Source organism: Nilaparvata lugens, chromosome 3, assembly GCF_014356525.2.
Source record: "Nilaparvata lugens isolate BPH chromosome 3, ASM1435652v1, whole genome shotgun sequence".
NCBI classification, from domain to species: domain Eukaryota; kingdom Metazoa; phylum Arthropoda; class Insecta; order Hemiptera; family Delphacidae; genus Nilaparvata; species Nilaparvata lugens.
In genome coordinates this window covers 57,307,550-57,318,093 of record NC_052506.1, presented here as the reverse complement: position 1 = coordinate 57,318,093, position 10,544 = coordinate 57,307,550, and the positions used below count along the sequence as shown (strand labels likewise).

Genomic DNA, 10,544 nt, shown 5'->3' with positions numbered 1-10,544 from the left:
TCAAAATTGATTCATTAGTTTTTTATTTATCTCCGTTCCAAGTTTGCATGTGCGTCACAGTCTTGCAGTGTACATGAAACTTTCCTTTAATGTTGAAACCTCTTCATTCATTCAGTGTTCAATCCAAATTCATCTTATGTTTTGGATCTCGCATCTAGCTTGCAATTTGGATCTTTTGCAATGCTACTCATTGAAGAATCGATTTCTTCTTTCACATCGTCTTGTATCTGGTAACGCTACTACCGTACGTTCGGATTCAATCTTGCCATCGCCTTTGGAGTGTCCTCGTCGGAGTTTCATCGGTTTCTTATAACAGTGAGGGGTTCACTGTTGCCAGCCTAGAGTCGTCCTGGATTCCTGCTGGTCTCCAGAATCTTGGTCTGAGGTTCTCATCCTGATCCGCACCACCTGCGTGGACATGCTGGTGCTCGTCTCCACCTGCTGTTGCTTCAAATTTTCTGAGCAATTCTAATTGTGATCTTTCAATATTCAGTAACTTTCATTATTTGTCATGAATTTTTACAATGAATAGATAAATTGTTGACGAATAATAAAAATTATGTAGTTCTATTACACATCAAATAGGGAATGAGATATAATATGGGCAATTCACATTTTTACCATTATCGGTCATTGAAATGATGTTATTCTCATAATCTAATTTCATTTTATATTTTGAGAAGAAGGAATTTCCAACAATAATATCGGCCTGTAAGTCTTCAGAAATTACTAAATTTACTTCGAATTTCCTGTCATGTATTTGAATTTCACTCGAGATCATTCCTGTGATCGGCATTAATGAACCATTAGCTACCGATAAAGCAATACTACTATTTTTCAAATGTTTTAGATAATCGCTACTTAAAAGATTTTTTGAACTATGTTTACGTTCGTACCGGTGTCAATGGTAATTGATACATCTTTTCCTTTGAATTTTCCATTAATAGTAAGTACTGGGACTTGAATTCTTCTCTCTTTAGTCAAAATCAAAATCAAATTAGTCTTTATTCATTAAATAATGTACATGTACATATGAATAGTGTCAAAGATTTTACAACTCTAGGGCTAGGCTATCTCTAGACTACAAAGAAATTTATAATTTATTTAAAAATTAGCGTCAAACTCATATAACGAATACAACGATAAGTTCACCAGATATTCCTTCAAGTTCTTTCTAAATATTTGAGAATCTTCTAATACTCTTAAACTAGTTGGTAGCTTCAGAAAATATTTCTCTCCTCTGTAAATTGTTTTTTTCTCAAAGATATGTAATCTGTGTCTTTCTGTAATTCGACCGAAACGCGTATTATAATTGTGTGTATTATTCCTTAAGTTTGTACCAGCAATGTTCTTGAAGAAGATAATAACATCAAAAATGTATTGGCCATAAACTGTCAAGATTCCAAGTTGTGAGAACGCTACTTTTACTGAGTCAATTCTATCGAGGTTGAGCATGATTCTTATAGCTGTTTTCTGCTGTTTGAGGATTTTATCAAGATTATTCTTACTAGTACTGCCATAAATACATAGACCGTAAGCTAGATGCGCATGTATTACGGAGTGGTATATTGATTTCAGTGTCTGTATACTACATAAATTAGACATTCTACGCAAAGCATACAGACCTGGGGATATTTTTTTTATAACTTGGCAAACATGATTATCCCATGAAAGATTGCTATCTATTAACAAGCCTAGAAATTTTGTTCTCTCTTCTGACTCTAGAAGCTCGTTATTCACTGCTATGCTTGGGCATAATTCATTCCTACTCTGCCTAGTCATAAAAGGGACAACTATAGATTTGCTTGAGTTCAATAATAGATTCCGGCTATTCAAATATTCATTAATCGAGGACAGGCCTATAGCAGATGAGAGCTCCACATCTTCAGTCGATTTTCCAGTAAAGATTATATTGGCATCATCCGCATATAGGCATACAGAGGCTTGCGGTGGAACCACATTGGGCATACCCCTGATATAGCACAGGAATAATAGCGGACCCAAAATTGACCCTTGGGGTACTCCATATTTTAAACTTTTCAGGTCAGAGCGATAGCTTCTCTTACATATATGGTTACTGTTCTCTTGAGTATGCTCTATTTCTACAAATTGCTGTCTACCAATTAAATAAGATGAGAACCAAGTAAGCTCCTTTCCATGTACTCCTAAATCCTCTAGCGAATGTAACAGAACAACGTGAAGTACACTGTCAAATGCACGAGTCATGTCCAGAAATGTGCCAACAACTTTCTCTCCTTTATCTATATTATTAATTATTGTATTTATGAAATCCACTCCTGCTGTAATTGTTGATTTTTTTGAACGAAAGCCATGTTGTTCTGTGTCCAATAAATTATTTATTTCTAAGTACTCCATCAATTGAATATAAACCACTCGTTCAATAATTTTTGAAAATACTGACAATAATGCTATCGGCCTATAACAACCAGGATCTGTGATACTACCTTTTTTAAATATTGGAAAGACTCTAGCTATCTTCAGTTTGTTAGGAAAATGGCCAGATATTAGGGAGGAATTTACAATATGTGCTAGTGGTTTGATTATTGCTGGTAAAACTTTTTTGACAACTGTTATTGGAATGTCATCCGGACCAGAAGAGTGTTTGTTTTCAAATGACATTACTATTTTTATTAATTGACTCTCGCTAATAGGATTGAATCTAAATCTTAAGGAAGTTTGACAACTTTGTAAAACTGGTACATATACAGGTAACGAACTTTTAGGAATATCCGGAATTACAAAATTGTCAACTGCTGTAACGAAAAAATCATTAAAAATATTGCTAACACAATGAGGGTCCGTTGAAAGTGCACCATTACTTATTACACCTAAATTAGAATTATTCTTTTTACTCTTACCCACCTCAGCATTAATAATTTTCCAAGCTATTTTGTTCTTGTTTTTGGAATCCATTATTTTTTTATCAAAGTATTTCTGTTTATTTTTTTGTATCATAAGTTTGAGAGCTTTTCTATTATTTTTTATTTGAATCTTTAAATCTTCTCTTTTAGTTCGTCTATGTAAATTTTCCAACTCTAATAATTCATTTTTTTTATCAATCACCTCAGTACTCATCCTAATCTTGCTGTTATTATCCTTTTTATATCTTAGTATCTTTGGGAAATGAATGTTGAAGTAATGTGAAAATACTGAGATGAAGGCATCATATTTTTCATCAACTGGTGATTGATAAATCTCCATCCAATTCAGATTTGCTAATTCTCTATAAAATACTTCCAAATGACTTTCATCAAATCTACGATAAAATTTCCTAGTTGGTTTATCAAGAACGCCACTCACACCTCGGATCTCAAGCAGTTGCGCATCGTGATCCGATATGTGAGTGATGATGCTCGATGCATTTAAACTATCGTCAACAATGTTCGTAATAAAGTTATCTATTGCTGTTTCGGATGTGGTTGTTATTCTTGTTGGAAAATCAATCATGTAAATCATATTATGCATTTTGAGAACATTCATTAACTTATTATAAGTATTATTTTTCTCTAAAACATTGATATTTATGTCTCCTGCTAAAATAACTTTCTTATATTTTTTACATAAAATTTCAAGTAGAATTTCTAACTTCTCTAAGAATGGATCCAAAAAACAATGCTGAGGAGTTCTGTATAAGCAAGCCATTACAAAATTTAAACCATCAAGAGTGAATTCAGTAACACAGCATTCAAACTCTTTTTCAGTTGTTATTGACAAAATAGCTGGTAACTTTACAGATTTACACTTGGAAAATATTTTATTATGTACTAGGATCATGACCCCACCTCCAGTACTTTCTAGTGATCCGTGGTCTAGTGGATAGAGTGCTTGCGTAGCAGCATAGAGATCCCGGGTTCGAACCCCTCTCATTACCAAAAGTTTTTTAACCAGATCACTCCCGTGTTATCGGATGGGCACGTTAAAACTGTCGGTCCCGGCTGAAGTATGACAGTCGTAAGGCCCATTGACGGCTTAAATTATATATTCAGGCGGTGGAACATTCCCGAAAGGGAACTCCCCACCAACAAAAGCCATACGAATTTATTTTATTTTTAGTACTTTCTAGTCTAGAAAAGCTTGAGCTTATCTGATATTTCGGAACATTGAGTATTTCAATTTCAGAATTTGACATTTTGTGTTCTGAAATCGCTACTATGTCAGGCTCTAACTCATCTAAATTGATATTTAACATTTCCAAGCGTGATGGTAGGTGTTGTACATTTTGATGTAATATGGAGACCTTATCAACATTTGTTCTATTTTTATTCATTGGAATTTGACGAGGAAAAGTAGATATCTTACCATAACAAATATCTTTGGATTCATATGTGGGAATGATTGGGTTAAAATCTGGATGTAGATTGTCAAGAGGAGAGTCACTGTCAAAAACTAGATTTGAGCGAGAAGTATTGTAAATTTCAGTTACCTCGGTATCACTTATGTCAATTAAACTAAAAAAGAACTATAGAGAGGAATAGCTGGAGTCGATTTTCTATACAGGAAGTTACTACGCACGCATCCAATTATACTATCACAGATCATTTTCTTACCTAATTTATTGAGATGCAGACCATGAGATGTGTGGAATCTCCTACCCAGATGACTCATATCAATAAATTTACAATTAGAGAATAAATTACAAATTTTTTCCATGGCTATATTAGTTTTTCTAACCAGTTCATTTACACACGACCAGTCCGGTAAATCGTAGCGGTGTGGAATTGAGAATACTATGACGTTGGTTCCGTAGAGAGCGGCCAGACTCTTTCGCAGACCTGTCAGGACGTCGTTTGCTTCATTTCTACTGACATCATTTGTGCCTCCCTGAATCACCAGCACGTTATCACTGCCGAAGTCTGCCAATCTATCCGGCACAATATCACAAAACTTGGCACCTGGCTTTACGAACGAAGTAAATTTCAAGTTGGATTTTTTTGCAAACTCGTTACCGACTTGTCTGCCCTGGCTGCTGGCGTAGTGGTGGATGGTGATATTGGAAGGGGCTGTGTCGGACTCACACTTCTCTGCAGCGACATCACCATCATCGACAATAATTGGAGTACTTTGTCGACTTGAAGAAGTCAATGATCCATTCATTCCAAGTTCGTGCTGAGCATGCATTTCGGAAGACAATAGCTGTTTGAAGTTGGTTTCACTTTCTATTTCGTTAGAGCAATTAATTTCACTTTCATTTGAGTATAACTGATTTTTATTGGCATTGAGAAAAAACTGCCTGACAAATTCTATCGCTTTGGATTGTTCATCTTTCATTGATACAGAAGATATTATATTACATGTGATTTCTTCTTTATCAATTGAATTTGGAGAATAATTATCAAATGGAAATTCAGCGCTTTGTTTTTCAAATCCGGATCCCAAGTTCATATCCGATTCGTCTAGGCTCGGGATCCTGTATTCGAGTTTTTTGATAAGAAAAAACAATCGTCTTTCCAGTGATTATTCCTCTTACAGTATGTACAGAATCTAGTCCTATTAGGGTTGATTGGTGTCCTGTAATTGACTGATGTTGATTGTGTGTAATTATTGTTTGTATAAGGTTGTCTTTGGAAATTGTTCTGATTTGTTTCGTGTGGGAAGACGTTTCCGCTCCTATTTCCAAACTGTCTATTAGGATTAGGATTATGTGATTGTGTGTTTCTGTCGCGATCATTGTAATTATTATTGTTTGAATAAGGTTGTCTTTGGAAGTTGTTCTGATTTGTTTCGTGTGGGGAAAAGTTTCCGCTCCTATTTCCAAACTGTCTATTAGGATTGGGATTTTGTGATTGACCTACATTTCTACTCAAATTTTTCACCACAATACTCAGATCGTTCAATTTCTTTTCTAAAGTATCTACTACATTTATTTTTTGGACAGGCTGTTCGATTGAAGCATTATGCATTCCTAACTTTTTGTCTAGAAGGAAGCGAGATCTTTCATATTTGGCGAGATTTTTCTCTAAATCTTCAACTGATGCATTGTCCATGAAAGCAACATGTTGCAATGCTCCTACGTCTAAGCCTCTCAAAACATATCCTACTATTCTTTTCTCTGACATTTGAGGCTCAAGAATGTGACAAAGTTTTATTATATCTGCTGTGTATTCTGTGTATGTTTCTGTTTTCGAGTTTTTGTCTGGTTGTCTCTTCATGAACAGGGTCTACAAGTTTACTTTTTAAGTGGCCTACTGCATCAAGAAATGTCGCGTTTTCATTTTTATCCGAAAATATGTCGAAAATTGCCAATGCTGTTTTCTTGAGGTAGAGGGGTAAATACAAGATTTTATCATCCTCATCCCACTTATTTATTTTTGCTGCCCTATTGAAGGTTTTCAACCACTCGTTGAAGTCTTCACTCTTTGTACCCCCATAGCTTTCGGGTTTCGCAAAGGGTCTTTTATCATTCCCTGCCATATTATTTTCTGGAATTAGGATATTTGCTAAGTTATCGGGAGCTACTGTGTCGTAGATGTGTTCTTGATTTCTGCCTAGCTTGCCTACTATTCGCTCGTAATCGGCTAACATAGGGAAGATAATACGATCGCGTTGAGACAGGGACCCTAACTTAAGTAATCGACTTAGAGCATCTCTAGCTCCTGAATCGTGGTCCACATAAATACAAACTTTTTTTGCCAAGTCAACAGCGAATCTCAAGTATTCAATATTAACAGATTGAGGGATGTGAATACCTAACTGTTTGCCTAGCTCTAATAATTCTGATTTATCCAGAGATTTTACTTTTAAATCAATAGGTAAACGTAATAATGAAACCTCGAATTCACTAGGTGATTGTTCAGAGTCACTAGAACTAGAGCTACTCATCTCAATATAACAATAATAACAATTATCATATTTACCCTGTACGTTGAGAGAATAGAGGACGAGATCAAACACAGAATATAATAATTATGATAATGACCTGAAATGAAAATGTCAATAGATAATTTGAAGGCTAATCTTGTCAATTAATAAACTCTTTCTCATGAGAACGACGCCCAACACCATGTAATGGGGCATTTAAAATCGAAATATATTGGGGTTATATTATGTATGGTATTGTGATGGTATTATAAGGTTGTGAGAACAACCCTAGACATTATGGTAACAATTTATAATAGGGGAATCGCTTGGCTTGCGAGAGGTTAAATTGATCTAACTCTATAACTCATGAGAAAGGAACTATATTTTAAAATAATAAACAAAACAGTTATATTTTGGAGAACTAAGTAATCGATTTAATCAAATTGTAACTCAAAATGAAACTGGAAACTTAAATAAAAATAATATTGAGAAAACTTTTTAAACAAACGATAGAATAATTACAGGATTTGCGAAGAAGAAGAAGAAGAAGAAGAAGAAGAAGAAGAAGAAGAAGAAGAAGAAGAAGAAGAAGAAGAAGAAGAAGAAGAAGAAGAAGAAGAAGAAGAAGAAGAAGAAGAAGAAGAAGAAGAAGAAGAAGAAGAAGAAGAAGAAGAAGAAGAAGAAGAAGAAGAAGAAGAAGAAGAAGAAGAAGAAGAAGAAGAAGAAGAAGAAGAAGAAGAAGAAGAAGAAGAAGAAGAAGAAGAAGAAGAAGAAGAAGAAGAAGAAGAAGAAGAAGAAGAAGAAGAAGAAGAAGAAGAAGAAGAAGAAGAAGAAGAAGAAGAAGAAGAAGAAGAAGAAGAAGAAGAAGAAGAAGAAGAAGAAGAAGAAGAAGAAGAAGAAGAAGAAGAAGAAGAAGAAGAAGAAGAAGAAGAAGAAGAAGAAGAAGAAGAAGAAGAAGAAGAAGAAGAAGAAGAAGAAGAAGAAGAAGAAGAAGAAGAAGAAGAAGAAGAAGAAGAAGAAGAAGAAGAAGAAGAAGAAGAAGAAGAAGAAGAAGAAGAAGAAGAAGAAGAAGAAGAAGAAGAAGAAGAAGAAGAAGAAGAAGAAGAAGAAGAAGAAGAAGAAGAAGAAGAAGAAGAAGAAGAAGAAGAAGAAGAAGAAGAAGAAGAAGAAGAAGAAGAAGAAGAAGAAGAAGAAGAAGAAGAAGAAGAAGAAGAAGAAGAAGAAGAAGAAGAAGAAGAAGAAGAAGAAGAAGAAGAAGAAGAAGAAGAAGAAGAAGAAGAAGAAGAAGAAGAAGAAGAAGAAGAAGAAGAAGAAGAAGAAGAAGAAGAAGAAGAAGAAGAAGAAGAAGAAGAAGAAGAAGAAGAAGAAGAAGAAGAAGAAGAAGAAGAAGAAGAAGAAGAAGAAGAAGAAGAAGAAGAAGAAGAAGAAGAAGAAGAAGAAGAAGAAGAAGAAGAAGAAGAAGAAGAAGAAGAAGAAGAAGAAGAAGAAGAAGAAGAAGAAGAAGAAGAAGAAGAAGAAGAAGAAGAAGAAGAAGAAGAAGAAGAAGAAGAAGAAGAAGAAGAAGAAGAAGAAGAAGAAGAAGAAGAAGAAGAAGAAGAAGAAGAAGAAGAAGAAGAAGAAGAAGAAGAAGAAGAAGAAGAAGAAGAAGAAGAAGAAGAAGAAGAAGAAGAAGAAGAAGAAGAAGAAGAAGAAGAAGAAGAAGAAGAAGAAGAAGAATATATAATAATAAAATTGATAATATTAGCTCACTGAACTCGCTGAACCAGGAAAATGGTGTATCGGAAAAGAAGGGTAGAGCCGGGCCCGATTATCTGCTGTAGATAGCTCCAGGTCCCGTCCTCGTAACCGACTGACTAGCTTCTCATTTTTTTCATAATTTTACTTGTCATGAATTTTCACCGTCGTCAACAATTTATCTATTCATTGTGAAAATTCATGACAAATAATAAAAATTATGTAGTTCTATTACAGATGGCAATAATGTACTACACAATTGAATTATATTGTAATCAATTGAGAATCATCAGGCTATTTTTTAGTTTCCCTATTTGATGGCAATAATGTACTACACAATTGAATTATATTGTAATCAATTGAGAATCATCAGGCTATTTTTTAGTTTTCTTACATATAATATTTCAATAGTATTTTTATATTTTCTTATATATTTTGAATATCAAAATAGTGATGAGGCTGATGCACATCAAAGAATGCTATTGATACGAATAGGTACATTTTACTCGTGATTTACTGACTTTAATTGTAAAGTAAATTCGTATGGCGTTTTGGTGGTGGGGAGCCCCTTGCGGGAAGGTCACACCTCGCCTGAATATATCATTTGAGCCGTCCATGGGCATTTCGACTCATATTTCAGCCGGTACCGACAATTTAACGTGCCCATCCGATAACATGGGAGTGATCTGGCTAAAAACTTTTGTTCGTATCCGGGTTTGAACCCGGGACCTCTAGGTTGCTACGCAATAGTATTTTTGCCGAAAGAATGAGGATCTTAAAATTGTGACTTGTCACCATCGCCAAAATGTATGCCACCATCAACTTATTTCTATAACAAATGTCTATAATTTTCTTTTCAAGTTTCCGTCGAAATTGAATTGAATCAAGATCCTGATAAACACGGTACTTGGTATAGTATAATAATAACTACAATATTAATTTCATGTTACAAGTAATTTAATAATAAAATAAATGATCGAGAATATTATAAAAGATCATAATTCTCATTACTAGAATGTGGCCCACTGAATTGCCAATGTGTGTGAATCAAATTCAGGTTTTGAATGTGAGAGTTTTGTTAGTAGCACACAATAATTATAATATAAAGGACAGACCAAATCACAATATTTGCAGAGTCGAACGACTCTTTTCTTGCCATTGTTATGTCTTGTACAGCACAGCGACGCTGAGAGAACAGAGTGGACCTATTTTAAAATTCAGTTTCCGGTGCTCGTTGGCATTATTGGCATAAATCTGAATAATCTTCGTCGTATCTGTTTTGTTTCGCTCACATTTTGAACTGGAAACAAGACTAGTGCAATAACAGCTTGCGCGCGAGGTTTTTACTTTTGTTTCTGCAGAATGTAGTGAGTGAGAAGAGTGGATAAGTTGGGAACACACGTTGGTTGTATTTGCAGAGAGCTGCGAAAGAATAATACAACAGAAGCGAGTGAATGATTTATCAGTGGATAACCCTTTTGTTCGCTGTGAGCAGCGCGAAGAGGCTGCAGCTTTATTTTTTGCATTTGCATAATACCTAGCGCCTCACCAAAGCAGTGCTAAGCATGGGATATGGCACCTCCCACCTCCCACCTACAACCTCCAACCTCCCACCACTCACACACTTTTGTCAGCTCCTCTCGATTAATGGCACGCACTAATGATGCGTCCATCCTTCTTTCCCTATCGTATTCACTACTCCCTTCATCTTTTGCACATCAAAGCTGCTTTCAATATCTACAGCAGAATTCTATTCCGACGCCTCCTTTCTGTTTGGCTTGATATTTTCAAACGATTTAACTTTAGTTTGGGAGCACTACACTAATTAGGGATATTTCAGTGCTGGAAATAAATAAACGAGATAAGGCAGTTCCATCTACAATAAAACATACCCATGAAATCTTAAATTTTTCTTGTAAAAGGTGACATTTGTTAGAATAATTATTGTCTTCAATATGTAGAGGCAGATCCCGAATGAATAACAATGCTAA

General features: G+C 34.9%; 1 protein-coding gene across 1 annotated transcript; it reads right to left on the bottom strand.

Annotated features, from left to right (window-relative positions):
• Positions 1 to 324: 324 nt before the first annotated feature.
• On the bottom strand, positions 325 to 4,831 carry LOC120350256. Its single transcript, XM_039422842.1, has 3 exons — positions 4,078 to 4,831; positions 2,739 to 3,812; positions 325 to 458 (listed from the first exon to the last, which is right to left on the bottom strand). The coding sequence occupies exons 1-3, from the start codon at positions 4,286 to 4,288 to the stop codon at positions 325 to 327; spliced, it is 1,419 nt and encodes a 472-aa protein (XP_039278776.1). The 5' UTR covers positions 4,289 to 4,831.
• Between the last annotated feature and the right edge of the window lie 5,713 nt (positions 4,832 to 10,544).

Coding starts and splice junctions, on each gene's coding strand:
- LOC120350256 (XM_039422842.1), bottom strand. CDS start 4,288: ATGAATAAAAATAGAACAAATGTTGATAAGGTCTCCATATTACATCAA. Junction 3,813..4,077: donor AAGCTTTTCTAGACTAGAAA/GTACTAAAAATA, acceptor GATCACTAGAAA/GTACTGGAGGTGGGGTCATG. Junction 459..2,738: donor AATTCCGGATATTCCTAAAA/GTTCGTTACCTG, acceptor AGAATTGCTCAG/AAAATTTGAAGCAACAGCAG.